The sequence below is a fragment of the Myripristis murdjan genome, chromosome 11, assembly GCF_902150065.1.
Source record: "Myripristis murdjan chromosome 11, fMyrMur1.1, whole genome shotgun sequence".
NCBI classification, from domain to species: Eukaryota; Metazoa; Chordata; class Actinopteri; order Holocentriformes; family Holocentridae; genus Myripristis; species Myripristis murdjan.
The window spans coordinates 20,562,269-20,586,841 of record NC_043990.1 but is presented as its reverse complement, the minus strand read 5'-3'; the positions used below and the strand labels follow the sequence as shown (position 1 = coordinate 20,586,841).

General features: G+C 46.0%; 1 protein-coding gene across 6 annotated transcripts; it reads left to right on the top strand.

Moving 5' to 3' along the window:
- Positions 1 to 1,063: 1,063 nt before the first annotated feature.
- Positions 1,064 to 24,392, top strand: pals2b (protein associated with LIN7 2, MAGUK p55 family member b). Of its 6 annotated transcripts, none has more exons than XM_030063513.1 (14): positions 1,064 to 1,170; positions 7,825 to 7,893; positions 11,587 to 11,853; positions 15,652 to 15,752; positions 16,454 to 16,606; positions 17,953 to 18,105; positions 18,702 to 18,929; positions 19,987 to 20,118; positions 20,218 to 20,314; positions 20,672 to 20,740; positions 20,833 to 20,994; positions 21,294 to 21,496; positions 21,954 to 22,082; positions 22,594 to 24,392. In XM_030063513.1, exons 3-14 carry the CDS (start codon positions 11,721 to 11,723, stop codon positions 22,768 to 22,770), a joined length of 1,737 nt encoding a protein of 578 aa, XP_029919373.1. In that variant the 5' UTR covers positions 1,064 to 1,170; positions 7,825 to 7,893; positions 11,587 to 11,720; the 3' UTR covers positions 22,771 to 24,392. The 6 variants fall into 6 exon arrangements, with proteins under 6 accessions (XP_029919373.1, XP_029919371.1, XP_029919375.1 ...); XM_030063511.1 differs by having other exon boundaries at positions 15,652 to 15,770; XM_030063515.1 differs by lacking the exon at positions 11,587 to 11,853.
- The last annotated feature ends 181 nt before the right edge of the window (positions 24,393 to 24,573 follow it).

Below are 24,573 nucleotides of genomic sequence, written 5' to 3'. Positions count from 1 at the left end.
CAGACACAAGTACATGGTAATGAAATGCCCCGTGATATGAAGAAACACTGAGCAGACGAGTGAAAAAGAAGTCCTGCTACTGAGTTAATTGCGAAGTAACTCCTATCTATTCCTGCAGTGATTCATAATTTTCCCACCGCCTTGGTATGGAACAAGTATATAATCAGCTGTAGACTCCGCTGCCATTGAGAGTAAAATAGCAACACCTGGTCTTTGCCAACGCTCACATCGACATCATTTCCATATCAATGAATTGGAGACTTCAAAGATGTACCTCTTTGGCTGTCTCTGACATTCTCTCTCCACGAGAGCTCTGGCTTCTCTGTGGGGGGACGATGAAAGCAGACATGAAATGAATGCAGAGAGTGTAGAGAGAGCTTGGAAAAAACTTGGTGCTGTGGGACAGAATTCCTCGTCCCTATATAGCTCTAATTCCCTGTTAATCTCCAAATGTTTAATTCCTTCCCCGAATTTAATTCCATTAATAGGCCCAGGGCACGCACGGCCGCTGTGTTGAACTGCTCTTTTGACCTCCAGTCATTGTTAAAGCCCAACAGTTGTCCTGGACAAAAACTGCCTATAATATTCCTATAGGGAGTGACCTTATATTCCTAAAGGGTATGCCTGTGGTACTGCAAAGTGATTTTTATAGTGTCTTGTTTTACTTTAATTAATTAATTAATTAATTAATTAGTTAATTTATTTATTTACTCATGCCATGCTGTGGTAATGTTCCTATGGGGCCTTAATAGCAAGTAATAACTGTATGCTTTTTTAATCTCTTGCAGTGTCATTAACATTATAGAGACAGTGATGTTTTGGTGTGATAGGATTACCACAGTTCGTGTCCATAAGGAATATGCAGTTGCACATGAATAAAACATGTTGATGTGAATGGACAAGTGTATGATAATGTAATAGCCGCTTCGATGTTACCAGTATTATCGTTCTGAAAGAGGTTACTATAATGTATTCACTTACTGGGGTTGAGCCTCCGCTGCCGTTGGTCTGTGGCATGTGACGTTGTGGGATGGGCGGGGCATTTTAGTTTGATTGTCACCGTGTTCTCTGGTAGTCTGCTGCGGGACCAGGACAGACAGCTGAGGGGGGTTTGAATGTCCAACCGGGACAGTCGGTGGACTAGCGCGAAGTCACAGGCACGATTAACAGGTAAGTCGCTGCTCGTGATCATAGTCAAGAGTCCCCCATTCAGATCCATGGCTCCACTCGCATGCAAGTGAAAGGGAAAGACACTTTTCCGCGTTTAAGGTGCAGTAAGACTTTGACACCCACAGAGGGGAAGCTTCCACCCACAGAGCCCGCTCTGCTGCGAGCAGGAGCGTCACTGGGTGAAGGCTCCGTCTGTGCTGAGTGGAATGGGATGCGTCCCTTCCCTTTTCCTGCATGTCATTAGGAAGGATACAGTGGTTGGGTTGTAGCCATAAGTGTGCGCACACCACAATGGCTCGGATGGGTAACAAAAATGGCCGCACGTGTGGTGAGATCAGTGTGAATTTACAGTTGTCTGGATGCCCAAAACGGCGCGACCGTTTGGCACGGATCTGGCGCATGGATCAGGCGCACGGATGTGACCGACCGTGCGTCAGAACCGCGACATGGATCTGTGCGTGGAGAAAAAGAGCTGTGTAGTTAATGCTGACAGGAAGAGTGCAGCCAGGGGGCTGGGACGCGCCACCGTCCCAAAATGACAGACTGCAATATCTACCAGCAACGGGGTGGTGGACTTAAAAAAAAAAAAAAGAAAAAAAGAAAAAAAAAGAAAAAAAGCGAGCGCACCGCTACTACATCGTAGCACTAGAAGCCACGCACAACAGTATCCTCTCCCGGGGAAACGTTTCTGCTTAATTTATTCGCTGGCAATGCTTTTACAACACAACAACAAGGAGGCATTGTTTGCACTGAGCTGATGTTGAATGAAAAAGGCAGAGGGGAACCGGTGGCTTGGCACAGGCTGCCCGACCGGAGGCGCAGCCAGACGGTGCTATTGATTTTTTTTGTCCTCTTCTGAGATGAATAAGTGCACCATCAAAAACTAATATACTAACACAATGTCAAAACCAGTTTATATGAGTGCTTAATGGAAACATTAAATCGAGTATTTATCACAGTGGGGTGCAGCTTTCAATGAATCTCAGTGGACGTCCATGCTCAGGAGCCCGGGGTCACTTGGCAAGAGCTATAAGCTGTTTAGCCTTGTACACGTGATGGGGGAAGCCCATGCACATACGCAACATCCTTGGGGATCCTTCCAGGGAGGGGCAAGGATAGGCCACTGTAACCCACTATCATGCAATCTGAGAAGGATGCCATTGATCCTGCTGCATCTAAACAATGGTTTATGGGTCTCTCTCTCTTCCTTTTCATAGGCTAATAGGGATCAATTAGATTTGTAAAAGCTGATATGAAGAACAAAAGAGGAAGGGAAGGAGACAGAGACCACTTAGTGCATTAGAGCAAAGCAGCAATCAGCAGACCACAACATTCATAAGGGCATGTAAGTCAAGCTCCATGATGCCCTTTGTTGTCCTGCTGAAGTAGGCAGAATGGTTGGCCTGGCATGAAGTTAAGGTAAGTCCTTGTATGCACCGTCAGCGGGGCAGAAGAAAACATGAATTTCAAGTTTAGCAAGCGTTTACCGCTACCGGGCTGGAACATATGAGAGATGTCAGTGAGTCACCCGAAGACCAAGCCTGAGACTCAGATGCTTCTGCTTTTCCATTATTAATACACAGCTATGGCTGAGAGGGAATGGCAAATGGAGAATGGGCAGAGAGAGAAAGAGAGAGAGAGAGAGAGTGCAGAGAGAGAGAGAGGGGACCACACACACACACACACACACACACACATACACATACACTCAAACACACAAGCACACAAATACATACCTGGAGTGTCTCAGACCTCCCTGGGATGAGCAACAGATGTATCATGGGGCAGACACTGTTGTTATCTAGACACCTATAATCAACTCTCCCTCCCCTGCAGCAGTCTGCATCACCGCTAGACTTGATGCAGAGCTGACCCTGGACCAATTATCATGAACTAATTGCATCACTGCCAGGAAAAAGTCATGACTAATTGACCAACCCAGTTATTTTGAACTGAACTGAACTTTGTGTGAGGATTACTGGTAGCCAAATGAAAGCTTATGGATTTCACAGTATTTTTTTTTTTTTTTTTTTTTTTTTTTTTTTGCTGCAGCTCAATGCTGATTCATTGGATTTCATCTAACATGAAGGCCTTTAGGGGGCATGCCACTGCAGATAAAGTAAAAAATATGTCATCAGCATGCTATAAGGCAGTTTGGCCTGGCATAGAAATCACCTCCTGCTGTCTGCCATTGCCTGAAAGAAGAAAAAAGGGGGCAGTGAGGATGCAATGGCAGGCTGCTATTAAGCTCAGCAGAGAACAAGATGGGAAAGGTGACCAAGGCAGTATCTGGGACACCTTTGTGAGGGTAACGGCACATTTTCTGATTAAAACTCATCTGTACTGAGATCATATAAAGTTCACCTAAAAGTTCAGGCAAGCATTTCAGGAAACCAAATCAAAGTCCCATTCATTTTCAGTGTGTCAGCTCCAGGCTGTAGGATATCACAGAATATAGACTTGGTTCTGTGGCTTCTAGCATGTCTTCACTGACCTTGCCATAGGGATAATGGTATTCCAAAAATTATGACAAGATGAACTGGGAAAACATATTTGGTAGTTCACAGAGAACTAGAGCCCTTATTTCACTTTTCTATCAGTACATATATTCTATAGTACATCATATTACTGGCTGCATGGGAAAGATATAGTTTCAGGTCTTATTTTTTCCTTCTGTCAACTCTCTTCCTTCTCAACTTCAAAATGTAGCATCCATCATAACGCTACATGATTTTTCTCCTTTCTCCATGTTAAGTGTGGTTACATTAAGACTCTCTTTCTCCTCCTTAATGCTAATGGTCAGTAACAAGAGTCTGGGAGGGAAACAAACTGAGGAGATGCAGGCGTGGTCATTTGATGGAATGAATTATATTATGAGGTGCTCATAAAGTGCAGCAGGTTTTGACGTGCGGTGGACGCAGCCATGCCTTCCAGAGCGGTGCGGCAAGCCACAGACATCCCAGCAATGTGTGTGTCGGTTGAAAAACACCACCGGGGGAGCCGAATGAAATAATACTCGGTGCGAGGTAGTCGCTGGAAAGTGCAGTCATGCAACGATTGGTGTGTTTTTGTGTCCAGGAGTAATAATTTAGACAGCAGTGTCAGGTGAAGGGTAGAGATAAGTACCTTCATCCAGTGTAGTTGCTTGGCTGAGCATGAATCAGCAGAAAGTTGGTGAAAGCTGCCTTCTCACCATGATGGAAAAAAGCTCCTTGCTTTGTAACAATGAGCAGTGAAATGGCAGTGAGGAGTGTGCTGATTTCATCAAATTTCTAGAGACAGCAGCATAAACAAGTGCAGTGATGATATAATGACAGCTATGGTGAAAAAAGTATAATTCTAATTTTTTTTTTTTTACCCCTGAAAATAATATGCTAAGGTGGCCATGGTGGTGGTAGCAGTGTAATCCTCTTATTAAGGGGCCATGTTAACACATGGAGTGACCTACATATGGCTTGACTGGAGGCTGGGGGCGATGGGCGAGTGCTGGGATGGTGTGGGGATTTCTTGTTCTTAGCCAACACACACACACACACACATGCACACACACAAGCTGCTTCCCCCACTATCTTGCGCCCCCTAGCACTCACCACCAAATTGGAGTCCCACAGTCAGTGGGAAGGCTGCTGCTGCGCTCAGCAAAGTTTACTAATTGCTGTTTGCACCCCCAGGAGTCAGAGCAGGCTCAGCCCAGCGGGACGACATCTGGACTCCCGGGCAAGATGGAGCTCAGTGGCCTCCTTTGTGATTCTCAAGTCAGGGAGAGAAACCAAGAGTGACGGCTGCTTGAGTGGCCCATGCCTCTGGCTCAGTGGTGCACTGGTGTGTGTGTGTGTGTGTGTGTGTGTGTGTGTGTGTGTGTGTGTGCACGACAGAGAAATAGATAAAGAGAGAGCCGGAGAACAGGGTCACTCAAGTATTTGTTTGTTCCTGGAGGATGGAGGCTTTGTGTACTTGATTGTGTGTGTGTGTGTGTGTGTGTGTGTGTGTGTGTGTATTTGTTTTTCATGACCCTGAGGGATGCAGCACACATTGTATTCCATCCAAGACAATTTGAATCCACAAAATGCCTTCATTGAGACACTGAGACTGAGGCAGAGTGAGGTTTAATGCTAGCGTGACTGTAACTGGAGGACTTACAACTGTACGGGTTACTCGCTTTTCATGGCATGTGTGCACACACGCACACACACACACATTTACAGTGATGATCTTTTGCTGTGCTTTTGCACAAAAACAGACCTGATCCTCCATAATCCCTCTTTCATGAGCTGTCTGTCATCTGACTGCTTGGCAACCAGGGGCACCGGGAGGGCTTTGGTTGGCTCGTCCCCTCCTGCTGACCAGCCTATGGCAGCATGGGCTGCTGGTGCCGACCGCTTCCTGGTGTTGATGTCTCTGTTCCAGAAGGGGGAAAGAGGTGCAGACGTGTGGTAGCAGGAGCCCCGCACATGCTCAGTTGCATGTTGTAATCAGCGCGAGAAAGACTGACCCGGGTGTTTGAAAAATTTCATCGCGTGTCGTAACCCAGTTCTCAGTCCTTGAGATGACCCGGCTTTTGCATGCAAGTGTGTGCGCAAGAGTGTGTCGTGTATCCATGTGTGCAGAAGTGTGTGTACACAGTCTCTCCACGGTGATTCTATTTAAAGCAAACAGGCAGAATTCGTGGACATTGAGACACAGAGACAGAACTAAATTGCCTGCTGGCGTGCGCTTAAAGATAAACTTCAATTACCTTTTGCACAAACAGCGGGAGACAGTTTATGCAGGTTTTTGCATTCAGAGAGCCACTCCCCTTTTCTCTCCCACGACTCCTTCATCTCCTCTCTCTCTTCCCCTCCGCTCATCCTCTCCCCGTTTGAAGACATCAGAGGCTTTTCCCGCAACTCTACCTATTCTTTAAGGATTCATGCTTTCTCCCTCTCCCTCTCTCTTTACTCCCTCCTGACTTCTAATGTGTATTTTATCTTTCCTGTGTGTATCCTCTACTCTCTTTGGGGAGTTTGCTCTAAATCTCTTCTACGCCTCCTCCGAAATGCCCTCGCTCACTCTCTCTGCCTCTCTTATCCTTCCCTCCACAACCTGACTGCGACCCCTCCCATCTTTTTTAGTAAGTTCTCCATCCCTCTGCTGTTTTCTCCCCCTTTTTTTTTCCTGCTCGGACCTTTGATTGGCCCGGCTCCTGCTCCGTGGTGCGGATGATGTGATGAAGAATTGCCCGAGTGGCTTTGGCTCAATTAACATTCTTGCAAGGGATATCTTTCACTTCCAGTGAGCGTGCCGACCCTGATTGTAATCTGCGTTGCGTAATGAATTGGCCTCAGAAGCCGCAATCTCTCATTCCTTCTTTTCCTCTCTCTCTCTCTCTCTCTCCCTATCTCTCCTTCTCTCTGCAGTAATGAACCAATTAGCACTAGCATGAAAAGACTTGCACAGAGTAAAGAGGGATGAGAGTAACATGGGAGGAAGGAAGTAAAGGCTTTACGGCGGTCAAACACAGCATCTGTTGTGATTGGCGCTAATAAGCGTTGCAAATGTTATGGCACTTTGAAGCGGGTTCGATCTCGCTGAATGGGATGTGTTGGCGTGACAAAGGAGCCAAAGGTTAACTGAGGTGATTGATCTCCATGTGGATGTGTCTGGGAACAGATACACTGACAGTACAGACTTTTTCCATGTGTTTTGCTCCGACTGGACACATGGGGCAGATCCTGTGACGCTCTTGTAACAGGACGGTCTTCCCTCCTCCTCTCCAGCACGCTGCCATCCCAGAGGGTGAGAGAGGTAAACGGGGGAGGGCGTAGAGAGCTAGTGAACGAAATGAAACATGTAAGAGTGATTATCTATTGTTTCATGGTTGAGCGGAGGCATCGGCTATTTGTAATCACACCATTCCATTTTCGTTTTTTTTTTTTTTTTTTTTTTGCTGGCTTGCAGTTTTTAATGGCCCTTTTCATAATGGCCTGTCAGAGGAGCCTGGGTGGGTTTAGTGCTGCCAGACCCCCGCGGTTTTATTAGGAAAATGGTATTTTAAACAATTTACTGTCAGTACCACAGGGATCAGTGGGTGGGTGCTTGGGGAGGGGAGATTTGTCCACCTTCTGAATTTCTTCTGCGTAGACTCCAAAGAGAACGGGGCAATGAAAAAATAACAGGCCGTTGGCGAAGGCGAGAGAGGTTCATGTGTGCCCAGCTAGGGACCGTGGGTGAGACTGCCAAAGACACTGAGTAAGGGGACTCTTTTTTTTTTGGAGTGAATACACAATGCTGTGTCATTCGTTTCAGAGAAAAGTGACTATTTACCGTGCTGATGGCACGGTGCCAGCTGATGATGCAAGGATCTTTGAATAGCTGAGGACAATGAGCGGCCCTTGCTGGCCCCCCTGCATCGCCCTGAGGGAGCGACGGCCCCTGTCTGGGACCAGGGGAGAGGAATAACCTGCATGATCGACGAGGAGAGGAACAGTTTGCTGTGTGTATGTGAGGGCTCTGCATGGATGTGTGTTTGAATGTGTAGGAACTGATGAAAACTGGAGTGCAGGGCTAACAGAATGTTGATGCATCATCCAGATGAGCAGCTCCTAAAAAGCTTTCAAACATCCACCCCCCTAACTCTCTCTCTCTCTCTCTCTCTCTCTCTTTCTGTCTCTCCAGATCTCCAAGGTCGACTGATGAGCAGCCAGTAGGACTGCCGGGAGGCTTGGGCTACACCGACGGGCACAGGTAAACACGACTCTCTCTGCTCTGACACACGGGAGGTTCAGGAAAATGCTGTTTGCACGCTGACGTGATTCTATCAATCCAATATGAGAACTGCCACTCTCTGAGGTGTGGGGATGTACTGCGTCACGGAGGTTCAATCAGAAGTTGTGCTTCTAAAAAGTCAACTAATCAGGACAGAAAGTCGCTGGTTTTTCCTCCAGGACGTGTTTTTGATCATGCACTTCGGGCTACAAGGGCCATGGCTCTGGCTCAGCACTTACTGGGCCATGTAAATGTTCACACACAAAAACAGAGAAAAAAAACCCCACCAGAATTAAACTTCATGCAACAGCAGTGGCTGTATGTACAGTAAGTATAACATGTTCATACTCTGTATAAGTACATGTATTGCATAGTCTCCTACCATCATGGCCTGGAAACATAGTGTCTTGAGCACTATTGCAATATTTGATCACCCTGTTCCGTACATATGCATCAACACAACATTAACAAAATCAAATTTCATTTAATTCTAAGTCCTTCCATTGAAATCTTCTAAATTACATATTTTATATTAAATGCACGTAATTGTGTATAATCAAAATTACTTTGTACACTATTACTGTTAAAGCATGTTTGATATTGTAGATGTTGCATGTGCCTGCAAATATCACGATTATTATCACACATCGGTTCAAACTTACTATCCAGGTCTTGATCTCAGCATCATATATTCTAAGTACAGCTTGCTCGGGGCCATGCCTTCACTTTTTATCGGTTCAGGTCAATTCAGGATTGCTCCTGTAAGCTTCCACCACTGATGCAAATCACGTGCTAGCTGACTTTCATCTGTATTACAGCTGCTGTCAGACTGGGATGTTTTCTCCACCGCCTGATCTTGACACACAGCCAGCCATGATCGCAGTTGGAATCTGAGTCAAACTGTTATCAACTTTTCCAGCGTCAAACGTGGCAATACTGAGCAATATTTGGGAAACTTATAACATGAATATCATGAGAGGATCACCTCGTGTTAATTGACTCCACATAAAAAAGTACATGCAGAGTTTGGTGCTCCGTTGTTTTCTTAAATGTGGTGATATCCCATGTTACATTGTTATGGACAGAGTGCTGTGTTTTCTCCTCTCCCAGCTGTCCTGCCACAGCCAAAATGTGTGAGATTAGCTCTTATCACCTCATTTTCAAAGGGAAAACAGTCGGGTCAACATTGCAGCACACAGTCTCATGTCTGATCAACTGACTGTGAACTGCCATTTCTTATGAGGGTCACTTATCTCTTTCTCCACTGGTAATAGTAACAATACTGTAATACTGTACTGGTTTCTCCATGGAGATTGTCTTTCCCCCGTCCGGTCAGAGGTCAGGTTCAGCCGCAGGGCAGTGGCCCTGGAGCTGGTAGGGAGTCAGTGTAGTGCTGAAGCACACTTCAGCTGGGTGCTTGTTTACCTACAGGGGCTTGAACCCAGGCTGTCTGGTTGAAGGACACTCTCTAACTACCCACTAGGGCCTAGGGATGATCAAAGTGGAGTCCAGGGACCCACAGGGGGCCTTGAGGGAATTCTAGATGTATATTTCAAATACACATGACACATTGTGTAAATAAGACAGTTGCTGTAAGGTTTATTTTTTTCACTTTGACAGAGCTAAGCTAATGACTCCCATAGAATTCAAGTCTTTATGCTAAGATAACTTTCAATGCTACCCACAGGAGCCAAACCACTGGATGTACAGAAGTGAAAATGGTGTTCAACATCTTTTCTCAGTCTGGGAATTCGGAAAAAGGGTATTTTGCCCAAAACACTGGGTGTTCCTTTAAGGAAAAATCAGAAGGGGGTCTGTGTTGTGCGGCTAAGTAAAAGTCAACTTGGGGGTTCAGGAGTATGAAAAAGTTTGAAAACCTCTGCTCTAGGCCAGCCTGTTGCCCCACTGCACACCAGAAACCATCGCCAGAGCAGGCCCACTGTAGCCATGTCGATGCTTAAACACTGAATATGGTGAGAGAGAGGGGAGAAAGAGAGTGAGAGATTGTAATCCCGTGCTCCTGCAGCCGGATTAAATCCCATGTCCGAGGTGGGGGAGGGGCTGACTGCTGGCGGTGGAGGCGGGGCGGATTAAAGCCTACAGATCATCTCCTCTTACAGTGCGGCTGCGTCACTGCGGGACACTGGGCTCGATGGCCGCACAAAGGGGAGGAGCCTGTCTTGGACGGCTGTAAACACAGGGTCGCATGGGCTTGTACTCTTGCATGTTGACAGCAGCAGCACAGCGGCAGATGGGGGTGGGGGGGCAGAGTTACAAAATCTCTGCTGAGCTTCGGCTGTTGTGTCATGTTATATAATGTTGTAGCTGCAGAGTGAGGCCTGGCAGTGAGTTCACTGATAAAAGTTGAATGGGTCGACAGGAACCATTTCAAACACAGGTATTGTGACGGTGACTTACAAATCTGTGCGTGGTCACTCGGGCGTTTGCGGAGGATTAAGCACCCTCTGGCCCCGATGCTACACACTGTCCCGCTGTAATGTGTTAATCCATGCAAACTTTGTACAGTACAGAAGACAGAGCAAGAAGAGCTACGGAAAAAAAAAGGAAGTGTCTGCTGGAAAAGTAGTGCAGCCAGCGCCTTGGTGCACGGGGAGTCCTTTTTATGTTTTAATGCTCGTTCTTGCTGCACCCCCAGAAAATGTGCATACGGCTCTGTTGAGTCGCACAGAGCCGGGCAGAGAGGGTGCATTAATTCAAAGAGGGAGAGGGACAAAGAGAGAATGAAACAACAGAGAGAGAGAGAGAGAGAGAGAGCTTCTTATTAGGCTGACACATGCTGCTCGGGGAGGTGTGTGACCGCTGAGGGAATTTGTACGAGCACAGTCTGCACACGCTGAGAGTTTCTGCACATTACTGCGGCGGGGTGCCAGCGAGTGGACCGTCCAAATGCTGAGCGGTGTGTGAGTGACCCCCCCCCCCCTCCTGCCTGAGAGAGAGGGCCTGGCAGGGCTGGTTAGGGAGTTCATTTGAAGGTAGGGGGGCAAGAAGGGGAAAAGAATGGGAATCTAGGGTCAGGCCCCTTCAGTAACACTTATGTAAGATTACTTACATAATGACAGAGCCAACTGGTGTGTGCGTGTGTGTGTGTGTGTGTGTGTGTGTCTGTGTGCATGTGTGTGTGTGTGTCTAGACAAGAGGGGGAGCATGACTTTGGGTGTGGTGGAGGCAGGATTGAGGAAACAAGAGGAGGGGTACTCAAGCAAGCCCTAACAGCAGGAGAGGATTGTGGGATTATGTGTGTGTGTATGTGTGTGTGTGTGTGTGTGTTTGGCGAAGGGGGGGTAAGGGTTAGGAGGGGAGGGTATTAAAGCCGGTGTCGAGGGAGGGGACTGACAACCATTGAATGCATGTCCACATCTGTGCATGCGAGCCAGCTCTCTACCTCCGTCTCTCTCTCTCTTTGTCTCTCTCTCTCTCTGTCTCTCTGAACCTCTCTCGCCCTTCCTTATCTTTCCTACCTCCACCTCTGCCCTGCTTCTTGAATTTCTCCCCCTCATCTTTCTTCCTGCTTGTCTCTTAATATCCCCCCGATCTTAATCCCACTTTATTGTGGCTCTCTTTGTTTCTGCCTCTCTCGTCCTCGGCCCTCGATCCCCTCCCCTCCTCTCCCTCTCCTGTTCTCTCCCTCTCTCTCTATTTCGGGGAGTTTAGCGGGTCAGCGGTGCCAAAGAAGAGGATTTGAGGACAGAAGCTTCTGCCTGTCTCCTGACTGGCCGGTAGTTTGCTAGTGGTTAGCATTAGCACACTTGGTAGAAAAGAAAGAAGGAAGGAAAGAGGGCTCGGAGATGGTGACGGCTATGGAGGACGCCTGTCCCAACGGGGTCCGGGAGAAAGAGGTGACACCCCCTGCTGATGTGGCTGCCACAGGGGAGGGGCCCCCGGCCTCCCAGCCCACCAGGGGACCAGATACATCTGGAGGTGAGAGGGAGCAAGAGGAGGAGGAGGTGGCGTGCGGGATGGGGTGTCCCATATTTAGGAAATAGGACAGAGGGGTCATTGAGAGGTAGTGCAGTTTAGGGCTGGATGTGTTGTGAGCTGAAATAGAGGGATTGAAAAAATGTAGTCCATAGATTTAATGTTGCAATGTAGAAGCAGATGTGATAGACAGCTACAGGTGCACCGTGAAAAACCTCCATCTGTGAAAAACTATCAGTGGATGAGACGTAATCCCATTTGTTTCCAAGTCTAATCAGCTTGTTTCCAGAATTATCTCGAAAGAAGATCATTTTCTTGATACTAGTGGGCTGATCGGTCTTATTCTGCCCTGTTTCAGCATATTCATACTTGTTCCTAGAAAAAAAAAAAAAAAATCCTGAATCAAGTGAAACTGCATTGGACACGAGTGGGATCATCTCATTCCACTGGCAGATTTTTGACTTTGCATGCAGAAAAACAAGAAGCGGTTGCCAGATCTTGCTACCATGTGGAGAGACACTTGTCTTGAAAGTCCTCACTCTCGAAGTAGCCAAGGTGAAAGCTGCCGACGCTTCACATCTCCCTATGTGAGCACGGACTTTTATTTTATCAAGTCTCGGGCGGGTTGCCAGATCTTTGCTAGTGGGATTTGTCTCGCGTTTCTAGAGAAATAGAGTTAGGAATTCGTAAGCAGGGCGACGCCGCGTTGGCATTCGCTGCACAGCGTGCTGCTGGGAGGAGAGAGGTGTTTGGTAGACCATGAGAGTTTGAGGACAAACAGATTGCCACGGGGAGGAGGAATTAAGCGCAGGCAAGGAAGCAAGATGTTTCATTATGCGGATGAATAAAACCGCTGGAATAAAATCTCCGAGAGTCACTTTGCTTCGTGCCGTAGTTGCTTTTAAAACTCCTTCAGGCGCTGTATGCCGTATTTCATGGAGTTATGAAGGCGTTACGTTGGAGGCTTGAGTCCATCTCTGTCTCTCGCTGGATAGAAAAGCATCTTGCGGGTACGAGATATGTACACACACGTCCACGTGGCGGGGGGGCGGCTGACTGGCCGAGGGGAGCAGACATTCCTGCGGTTTGGGACAGAGTGACACAACGATCCGACCGGGAGGGTAAAGGTCAACGCAGAGCACACAGACTCAGAAATCTGGCACGATCGCACTGCGTGTGTGTGTTTGTGTACGTGAGTGTGTGTTTGAGGTTTTGTGGTCAGATCTGTGTGTAAGTGAGGCAACTTTTGACTTGAAGTCCTCTTTCCCTCTTTATCTCTCTCTATCTCTTTCTCTCTCTGTCACACACACACACACACACTCACACACGCCCAGAGCACACACAGCACTTGGAGTCAGACTCCTTTCAGAAAGTACAAGTTATGTGTGAGTGTGAAAGCCCGGCCTCTCCGTGTGGAATTTGGAAGCACATTATAGTTTTCTGACTTTGTGCCAATACTATTCATTAGTCTGTGTGTGTGTGTGTGTGTGTGTGTGTGCATGTGTGTCAGTGATCCTACTGCAATCAAGACGCTGGTTTAATACTTGGTGTTTGTGCATGGTTGTGTGTGTGGGTGAGTTTACTACAATTACAGCTCTGCTCTCAGACTGTATATTTACTCGCAGAGACTTGTGTGGGCTGACCAACAGGAATAAACCAGAGGAACTTGAGCTCTTGCTTTGAGTCTGTCTTTGCAGTAAACGTGTTTATGTGCATTGTTTTAATGGATATACAGTTGGAGTTAATATTTTCTAAAGCAGCTTCATACTTACTCCCTCATTTGCCCCTCTTTTAACAAGATCATAAATATTTAAGGTTTGTTTTTGCAGTCTGTCTCTCTGGCAGCGAGCCTTGCCCCGTCTTCCCCTCACTGTAAAGTGATTTGTGTTTTCACCAGTCTGCCTCCAGCCTCTTCACCAAACAGCTATGCTGATAGTGCATGCTTCATAAATAGATATACAGCATCTTTTGAGATAAAAAATGACATTGTCAAGCTCCGGTTTAACTGATTTGACAGTTTTGGGGCCGCAAAGGGAAAGACATATCTGTCATTTCAAAGTTTTATTCCAAAGTATCATTACAGTTTGGGTGGAAATGCTAACCCCACTTGATCAATCAGTATTTTAAACAGCACCATTATTTTTGATCAAAAAAGCCACCCTACGGCACCGAGCAACATCAGCAGTATTTCATAGCCTATTCCTTTCATGGCAGCAATGGTTTTGAAAGAGTACATGCCGCCTTTTTCAAATAAAGAACTTTATTTGTCAGCAAAACTGAACTATTGCTTGACTTGAGGACACGGAACATGACGTAAGGCTCAAGTAATGGTTGGCTTTGGAGCAAAATATATGTGCATGAGAGACGAGCACAGAAATCCCTCGGTGATTCAGCTGTTTTCCAGCGCTGACTGAACGTATTTACTCCCCAAATAAGCACACAGTCCCCTCACAGCCACAATGCATATATAATGTTCTCACGTCTTTCATGTTGGTTTTGCATTAGGCAAAATGTGGGATAGTGTCTGGTACTGAATACTATTTCTGGAGCCAGGCTGAGCAGACACTGAAATGTGACATGGAAACACTGCAGACCATTGATTTGTTAGAGAGAAAATGAACAGTGGAGCCCTGTTGGTCACCGCTTGCAACCAGGAAATACCAAGCAAGCCTTTTGAAACTTGTGTCGGACTTGATAATCTACCCATGTCAAAAAAAAAAAAAAAAAAATCCATGTATTTCTTTAACCAGATCTCTTAGTTAAACTAATATTGTTCAAGTTAAGCAGCCATTTCGAGTTGGTATTGTTGATTTTAGAAACAAAAATTAAACACCTGTGGCTCCCTGGCTCCCATGTATGTACCAGGTCTTAGGCCCAATTGCAGCGACTGGGGTTCGAATCCCTTTGCTGCATGTCATCCCCTCTCTCTCCTCTGCCTTTCCTGTCTATCTCCACTGTGACTGTCAAATAAAGCAGAAATGCCAAAAAAAACTTAATAATAATTAAAAAAATAAATCAAAAGAACACTGTGGGGCTCTGGTAGAGAAGGGACTAAAAAACAAAATCCAGAAAAGTAAAGTAAGTAGAGCTGAAGCAAGTAGAGCCTATACTATGTAATGGAAAAGCGCCATAAGTGTCTTACATGGCTTACATGGGCTTTGAGACGCTGGCATTAGGGTGTTAGCTGGCTGACAGCCAGAGTGCACACCTCTCTCTCTCTCAGAGCACAGGACAGGACATTCGGCTTGAATCAGAGATGCTGCTTAAGCACTGATTGGTTTTATGCCTGGACTTGTGGTGTCGTGCCTCGGCTTTGTACTAAAACATATAATATGTAGGTCCTGTGGAGACTGAGCACCACAGACAGTGGACTACAAGCTAAAGCTGCACCAAACTAAACACACAGTTTGGACTCCTCTGAGCTCTGGACGGAGCACGAGTGCTGGATTTTAGATTTATTTTTATATTCTGGATGATCAGCTTTGTGACCGATCTACAGAACTACCCAGATCGAGTGAATGGACTACGACCATGGCCGATCAAGGTCTCTAAAACTTTTAGAAATTGCTGGAAGGGATTCTATTAGATATTACACTTTCTTTGCCTTTGAATTGTAGTAATTCTTATTTTTGTCATTGATTGCGTAACATCTGAGCTGGTATTTACAGCTAGTGTGTGTGCTACTCAGCCTAACAGCCACTGCAGCGTCTCAACTTGAGTCTCTTATTGTCATCTTAGCTTTGTATGACTTTCATGCATGGCTAACTCTCTCTTTCTCTCTCTCTCTTTCTCTCTCTCCAGCCATGCAGCAGGTATTGGATAACTTGGGCGAGCTGCCCACTTCCACAGGGGCCAAAGACATCGACCTGCTCTTCCTGCGCGGCATCATGGAGAGTCCCATTGTACGCTCCCTCACTAAGGTAGCACACACACATAGCTAGGGGTGAGCAGCACAGGGACTAACCAGCTAGCCAGCTCTCCGCTCCCGGCAGCGCTCTGTTTGCTGTGGCTGAGGTGCTAAGGTACAGTAAGGCTTTCACTAACACCGAGCGCTCGAGATGCATCTGCACACACGGGAGGCACAGCGGAGCATGACAACACTGATGCCCACACACTTTCAGTTCACAAAAGGTGCAATGCTGTACCTTTGCCACTACTGGTGCACGCACTGCCAGCTTCTGCACGCAAACCTCTCTCCTGTTTGCTCACATTCACACTTCCTCAGTCAGTCAGGTCAGTCAGAGGGCGGCTGTAGTCTCTGCTAGACAGGCTGATGTCATTCTCTGTCGTCCCACTTCTACTGGCGCTCTCCCAAATCAGAGGCCAGGAGTGACAGGCCAGACAGGAGAGGGGACAGTGGGATGACGCTGCTGCCCATCTGGGCTTCCCCCCTTGCATGACTCTCCTCCTCCTTGACACCCAAAGGTGGCGACAAAGAAGTGCAGGGTTGGAACTCTCCATTTATAAATCTAGCATTTAGCAGTACACTGAAATGCCACAAGGAAAGCAAAACTCCATTCCTTTAACTCTTACACAACTCAACAGAGGTGAACTTCCCCAGGCTCGCTGACCTTTGACCTTTGTCCCTTCCTGTCCCACCCAGGCCCACGAGAAGCTCGAGGAGGTGAAGCTGGAGGCGGTGCAGGACAACAACGTGGAGCTGGTGACGGAGATCCTGGGCGACATCAACAGCCTCAGCGTGAAGGACGACAGCGCGGCCGAGCTGTCCAGGATCCTGCAGGAACCCCACTTCCAGGTGGGAGACAGAGGGAACACACACACACACACACACACACACACACACTGTGAAACAGAATGTCAGATGTTTTGTTTGGGCAGATGTTTTGGTCTGGTTAATAAAGCAAATGAGAGGAATAATTTGACCTTTTCATATAAAACATGGCAATTTTACTACTCTGCCATCTCTGATTGATACAACACACCCCTGAAAGCTTTAACATTTGCTATTGAATGTGGAAGATGACTGGCCATAATTTATTTATCTACAATCATCTGATGTTTTTGCAGCGCCTTTTGTTACTCAGCAGAAATCATTTTATGAACTTCTTTCGCCCAAACTGGAGACTATGATTCTGTAACACATTTATATGCACTGGGGTTTTGTTTTGATATTTCGCTCTCAAAGGCTTAGTGCACCGTAGGTTTTAGCATCGCCACAATAAGGTTAGGCCATGTTTTCGGTGTTTTGACTGTAGCTGCATTAATGGACGGCTGATGTTTTGGATTCTATCATCAAACACTAACCCTGGATCTGGGGTGAAGGGGAGTAGGGGAGGTGGGGGTTGCTTTACACAGGATAGCAGGCTAGACCAATAGGAGTTCGATTTTTGAGCTGAGCAAAGCCTGTGCACCAATCAGAGCCCTTTGAGCTGTAAGCTGAAGGATAAGACCGTGTTGGCCTACTGAAAGAGAGAGAGAGAGAGAGAGAGAGAGAGAGAGAGAGAGAGAGAAACAGATATTACATCATGTGTTGACTGTGTGAGTTTACAGACTTAAGTTTGGAAAGAGGTCATGTTTTTCACCCGTGTGTGTGTGTGTGTGTGCGTGTGTGTGTGTTTGTTATCTAGATAGCCAAAAAGTTACAGAAGGATTTGGCTGAAATCTGCTAGACAGATAGCACTGGGCTCAAGGGTCTGTTGATTATATTGCAGAGATGATCTGGATCTAGGATGTTTATACGATTATTGTTTGGTTTTTTTCTTAGCCATCACGTTTATGCTGCATTCATGTGCTGATTTGAAGGTCCGATATCTGGGACTTCCGAGTTGGCTGCTGAACAGTGCTAGATTTTATTGGAAAATCAAACCCAGGAGACAAATGACGAGCAAACAAACTGTTACCGAGGCAGAGAGCTGTTCAGTGCTGGTGGAGGTTTTTGCTCCACTGGCCGCCCTTTAGTTTACCATATGTTTGGTGTTCGTGTCTATTCATTCTAATTATTGCGCCCCACTGTTGCATGCACTGTCAACACATTCCACCTCTTCATACAGCTACCTCTCCATATTTAACTAGTCACCATCTCCTTGGCATGATTTCAGCATCACTAACGTCCTCCTTTCATTCTCTCTTCACTTCTCTCAGTCTCTGCTGGAGGCACACGACATGGTCGCCTCCAAGTGTTACGAGGTCCCGCCCCCAGCTGAGATGGCCAATGACGCGGCAGTGAACAGCGCCTTGATGCAGGCAGACGCCGTGCGCATGATTGGCATCCGAAAGAAGGCCGGAGAGCCACTGGTGAGGAGAGGCAGAGACTGTCTGCCTCTTAATGTGTCTGCATATGTGTGTTTGTGTGTGTGTGTGTGTGGATATAGATGGCGGGGAGGGGTTGAATGTAAGTTTTGAAAGGCAAAAGTGAGTAAGAATGCATGTAGATTTTTGAGGAGTGGGATTGTGGGTTAACACATAGGGAAACAGTGAATGCGTGTGTGTGTGGGTGTATGTGTATGCAGGACCATTTCTAACATCTTGGGCCCTTCAGACATCCTACAGTGAGGGCTTAAAACAAGGTTTTACTATCAATTGTTGACATGTTCCACAAATAATAAATAAAAAAAAACCTCAAAAAACAACAACAATACTACTGCTGCTACTACTAATAACAACAATGATGATTTCTGAAAAAAAAAAATAACAGAAACTCTGGCCACAACACAAATTTGGTCTCCAAAAAAGTAACTTCTGAAGAAATAGAAATTCCGGTCACAAATAATATTGATATATACTGAATTAGCTGTATGTGTGTATGTATACTTATGCATTCAAATGTGCACGAGCGGATCCCGGTGGACAGCCGTCACCCTGCTCATCCCTGTCCCGCTGTGTCCCCTCAGGGCGTGACGTTTCGCGTGGAGAAGGACGACCTGGTCATCGCCCGAATCCTCCACGGCGGCATGATCGACAGGCAGGGCTTGCTGCACGTGGGCGACATTATCAAGGAGGTGAACGGGAAGGACGTCGGTAACAACCCCACCGAGCTGCAGGAGATGCTCAAGGACTGCAGCGGGGGGATCACGCTGAAAATATTACCGAGCTACCGAGACGCCCCGGCCCCCCCACAGGTACACGCAAGCAAGTATCCACACAGAAACGCACGGGGAGATGCAAACATGCACACAGGCAATCATGCAAACACAGACACAAACACACCTCCTTATGTAACAGTTGCAGATGTTGGTCGGTGGTATGGGGCTGGTGATGTGTCCCACGGCCATCCCACAATCCCCTGCACAGGAATGTGAACCCTGGGAGCCCTATTAATAACGCTCCATGTGTTATCTAGGTCAGACTCCTTCTTTTTCTCGCACACGCCACACACATACATACATACACACACACGCTTACTGTAATCTCATATGCTCCCTCAAATGGAAAGTACAGTAATTTCTGCCATTTTTAGATATTTTCCCCTCTTGTTTCCTAAAATGTAGGCACGCCTTCACCAGTGTCGACCAACTGTAACTCCTAAGTGAACACAACAACAACAGAGCTATAATGTCTTCTAAATGAATTACGTTTTTTGCATGTGGGACAGGAATGCTAATAAGTCTTGCGCTGAATGAATCGCAGTAAAACTGAATGGGACATTACGCAAAATCTCCTTGTGCTTTCTTGCTCAGGGCGTGTTACGCAGTATATTTTAAAGGCTTGTTTTATTGCTTCCTCTGGCTGCTTGTGTAAGCTAATACATCAGCCAGAGCGCTTAGCCCTGTTGGCAAATGCCTCGGCTGTTGGTGCTGCACGGACGGCAGTGTCGGGTTCACCGTCGGATATCCGATGTCGTAGGTGTGAAAGAGCCGCTGTGACTTGTGTGAGAACGTGCGAGACATCATAATGCTGACCTGGCGTCCCTCTGTTTTCCAGTCATGTGTCTGTAAATGTGCACATCCCTGTTCGCATACTCCAAACGTGTCACATGCTGCACAGTATTTTGTATAAAGATTCCAAACTACGTGAAATCAAATCATGTTTATCAGTCATGTCACTGCATACAAAGCTGTAAAAAATGTGTTTCAACCTTTCAGAACCTCAGGCCTTGAGGTTTTACATTGCGTCAGTGATCTATCTCTCCACACGATGACTCAGCGATGACATCAAACATGCGCATCTTCCTCCTAGGTGTACGTGCGACCACACTTTGACTACAACCCAACCAATGACAACCTGATCCCTTGCCGAGAGGCTGGGATGGGCTTCAAGAGAGGCGACATCCTTCAGATTGTCAACAGAGAGGATCCCAACTGGTGGCAGGTGAGGTGGCGCATGTTGGCTGCATTTTAAAGTACCCCAACATACAAAGTGATGACTTCTTCAGGCCTGATCTGTGAACTGATTTGTGATCTGTGTCAGGCATGCCATGTGGTGGGTGGTGCCACGGGACTGATCCCCAGTCAGTTCTTGGAGGAGAAGAGGAAAGCCTTCGTCCCTCGAGAGTTTGATGGATCAGGTAGCTCGTCGCATGCATTTATTGGTGATGTCACTTCATGGCTCAGTACCCTCACGTTGTCTTGACTCTGTGAATGATGCTTCAGTGAGAGCTTGCTGTTTCAAAGCTTTCCTCTGTTTCCCTCAGCTGATGCTGATGTATAACACTTGAATCCATCTAAAGTCTCTCAAGTGGGCTGCTGTCATAACTCTGTCAGTTCTCTTTCTACACCAGTGATGAAGAATTTATGAGAGCCTGAGTAACCACTAATACCAACAAAACTACACTCCTAGAAAATGGTTTATGCCTGCCCTCTTGTGGCAAACCGGTGCACTAGCACAGATTAAAAGTGTACAAATGTTCATTCGTGTGTTGTAGGGATCCTGTGCGGAACATTAACTGGAAAGAAGAAGAAGAAGATGATGTACCTGACAGCAAAGAATGCAGGTAAGAATACTCTTCACACACTTCACCACCAACCGATCTCTTCGGTGTCATTTCTCCAGCTGGCTAACACTACTGTGCCTGTGATTGGTCAGAGTTTGACAGACACGAGCTGCAGATCTACGAAGAGGTGGCAAAGATGCCGCCATTCCAGAGGAAGACACTGGTTCTGATTGGTGCTCAGGGAGTTGGCAGGCGCAGTTTAAAGAACCGATTGGTGGTCCTCAATCCGACCCGCTTCGGCACCACTATACCATGTGAGTGCATGACAGAAAGCCAATACCTTGGTGTCTGCGGAGGTCACGGAGGTCAGGTCATGGTCATCTACATAGAGTTGAATCAAGATTGACTGGACTTGATTGTAGATTTTCAAAGAAATGTCACCACTCATCCACGAAACGTCTTCGATAATCTACCTACAGGTCCAGTTTACCTCAATTTAGCCCTTTGTGGCAAGACTGTGGCCTTCACTTCCACTTAGCCTCGCTCTTCTAAAAAATAAAAAAATAAGGAGGGTAAAGTTACAGCATTTTAACTGCACCGTCTTTTCTGGCAGTCACCTCGCGGCGGCCCCGTGACGATGAGCTGGATGGCAACTCATACCACTTCACCACGCGACTGGAGATGGAGGTGGATGTGAAGGCTGGCCGCTTCCTGGAGCACGGCGAGTATGACGGCAACCTGTACGGCACCAAAATCGACTCCATCCACGAGGTGGTGGCCACGGGACGCACCTGCATCCTGGATGTCAACCCACAGGTATGAAGTGGAGGAGTGTTTTAGAGGGGTGGGAAGTGACGGGATGTGTTTGCAGGGTCTGACGTAAGTGTTGGGCAACAGTACATGTAGAGGGGAATCTTCAGAAACCACGTTGTATGGTGTTTGAGGGTGGGACGTTTTAGGCAATACGTTTCAAAGCATAGCGGGGGACTTTTACAGACAGTTTTCCACAGTGTTCATGTGTGTCTTGGGAAGACAGTTTACAGATGTAAGAAAACTACATGCTTTGGGGTAGATTAACTGAATTTTGTGTTTGACAGGGATAGATTCAAGGAGAGGATACATTTTAGATTAGAGGTAGATTTGAGGACAAGAAAGATTTCTTTTAAAGTGGTGGTGGTGGGAGGGGGGGGGTTAAAGAACAGAAACCTACTCTCTACAATGACACTTTTTTTGTCTTGACTGTGACGTCTGTGCTCTCTGCTTGTGTCTCCAGGCTCTGAAAGTACTTAAAACAGCAGAGTTCATGCCCTATGTGGTGTTCATCGCAGCGCCAGAGTTTGATACGCTCAAGGCCATGCACAAAGCTGTGGTGGACGCAGGCATCACCACCAAGCAACTCACGGTCAGTTACCATCAGTGCATGTTTGCACACCTGCACCTGGCATTGTGCTCATGTTAAAAGCCACATTCAGCCACCTCGAACAAGGAGAAACTAGGAATTCTGTTGGTTACAAATTTTTCATTACATAGGTTGATAGTCATCAGATGGATTTCATTGATCCCTGATGGTAAATTTGGTCATTGCAGCAACAAAGTATAGAGTATACAGATAATCTGCCAACTTAAAAATGAAAAATCACTAATAAAGCATCAATCTGGTTGATCTGACATGGTCAACGAGCTTTCACATTAGACCATTTTCGTCTCAACTTACACGGTTACAGCACTGAACTTCGATTTTAGGTCTATATCTTTACTCCAGAGTGTTAAAGTATTAAATTTTGAGAAACACAAAGGGACTGAAATCTTTTCATAGAATAGCAAATCTGTTTTTGTTTTTTTGAGAATGCCTTGTTGCGAGTGTCTCTCCACATGCCCGCACACACACTGACCTGTCTTTTGTGTACGGCCAGGATGTGGATCTGAGGAAAACAGTGGACGAGAGCGCCCGGATCCAGAGGGCCTACAACCACTACTTTGACCTGACCATCGTCAACGACAACCTGGACAAAGCCTTCGAGACGTTACAGGCTGCCGTGGACAAACTGTGCACCGAACCCCAGTGGGTCCCAGTGAACTGGGTGTACTGAGGACCAGCAGCAGTTGCCCACTGTCCAGTCTGACCAGGTCACAACGACCCGCTGGCATGCGTGGATTTTTGACCACAGGGGCCGAGGGAGAGGGGAAGAGGGCAGCTCTGTCATTGGAGATACTTCTGCAAAAAACAACTCGCATATTTCTCTTTTTGTCTCCTCGGGCCTGCACATCGTGCAACTTTTTTTCTACTCAAAACTCAAAGGGAAAGAGTGCTTATTTATTTTAGTGTTTGTAACTTTTTATGAAAGATCTTTCTATTCATACCAACGTGGAATTACGATGAGAATAAAAAGTGTCTGGTCAAATACTTGGGCCATATTTTTTCATTAATTTATTGCTGTTATGTTTGATTTGTTAGTTGTCCCCAGAGATTGAATACTTTTGTTGTGTTTCCTTCATGGACACCCAGGAAGAGTTTATTTGTCATGGCCACTGCAGCTCCAAAGTGAAGACAAGAAGAAGCGATGGATTTATCCAGAACTTTGAGCAGTCTTGCCAAAGAAACCAGTTAGTATCACAGATCTTGGCGATGTCCGAGGAACCTGTGTCGCTGTCTTTGATTATAAAAAAAAAAAAAAAAACTCTCCAGTGTTCTCAAGTAGCCTGACCTAAAATCTTCTTCATTGACCTCTCTAGGATCATAAACTGAGTGATTAGAAAGCCCTTCTTTGTACATGTTTCCCCAAGTATGTAAAAGCTTTATAATGTCCTTTTTCAAAATCAAACACTGTGTCTGTTTTACACAAGTCTCTTTTACTTTGTCTAGTTTTGTTTTCTTACACTAGGCTTTTGTTGGTGTGGATATTTCTAGTGTAGTGTTTTGTCAATCATGATCCTGTATTTTGATTTGAATTATTCTGTCACCAGCCACTATGTCTAAAATGTGGGCATCACAATCTCATCGTCCATCATTTCTACTATCTACATAAGCCAATTTGTTTGATGTTTTATATTTGTGAATGTGGCATAGACCCACTCCCCACACGGTCCTCAGCTACAGTGTTGCAGAATGCCAAAGCCCTAATTATAGTACTATTAACTCTGATCAGTATTCCAGCTGTATAATTTAATGTATTAGGAGGTTAGATGGTAAACACATCAAGGAAATCCTGCAATCTCCATCTTACATCAGTTAGTACTGAGTCTTAAAACACGTTTTTTAAAGAAGTTAAATTTGCCATGAGGTGACATTTGTTCTTGACAGCTTGTATCTGATTAAACTGTTTTTTTTCTGAAGTTTCTTCAATCAAGTGACATTATCTTGATAGTAGCAGAGGGATCTTCCGTATTTAACGATGTAATTTGTTTCAAGATAATTCTGGAAACAGGTCAACCTGTATTGGAAGTTCAGTCAAATGTCTTGGCACCAAGGCAGATTGTTTCTCATGTCTCATGTTTCAAGACTCATTACTAAATGACTTGTTAGGATGGATATTCTTTGGAGTAACATTTCAAATTCCACTTTCCAGGGGTGAAGCTGTGCCACTTGTTTTAGAGAATAGCCCTCCTGTCTCTATTATTGTGTTTTCACACCAACCTATGTCAACAGAGTTGTGTTATTACATTTCTATCAGTAAACTTAAAATGAATAAAGTTTAATGAACTTCACAAAGTAGTTGCTTTTGAGATCAGTGTGTAATACTTACCACATAAGATTAATTACTGGTAAATATTGAATTCTGTATGTTTTCTTCCTTGAAAAATGTTCATTTATGAACTAGGTGCACATTACAGTTGAAGGGGAAAAAATGCTTTAAAATTAGAAAAAAAAAAAAAAAAAAAAGTTAGAACCACGG

Coding starts and splice junctions, on each gene's coding strand:
- pals2b (XM_030063510.1), top strand. CDS start 12,794: ATGAAGGCGTTACGTTGGAGGCTTGAGTCCATCTCTGTCTCTCGCTGG. Junction 12,978..15,651: donor ATCCGACCGGGAGGGTAAAG/GTCAACGCAGAG, acceptor CTCTCTCTCCAG/CCATGCAGCAGGTATTGGAT. Junction 18,930..19,986: donor ACGCCCCGGCCCCCCCACAG/GTACACGCAAGC, acceptor TCTTCCTCCTAG/GTGTACGTGCGACCACACTT.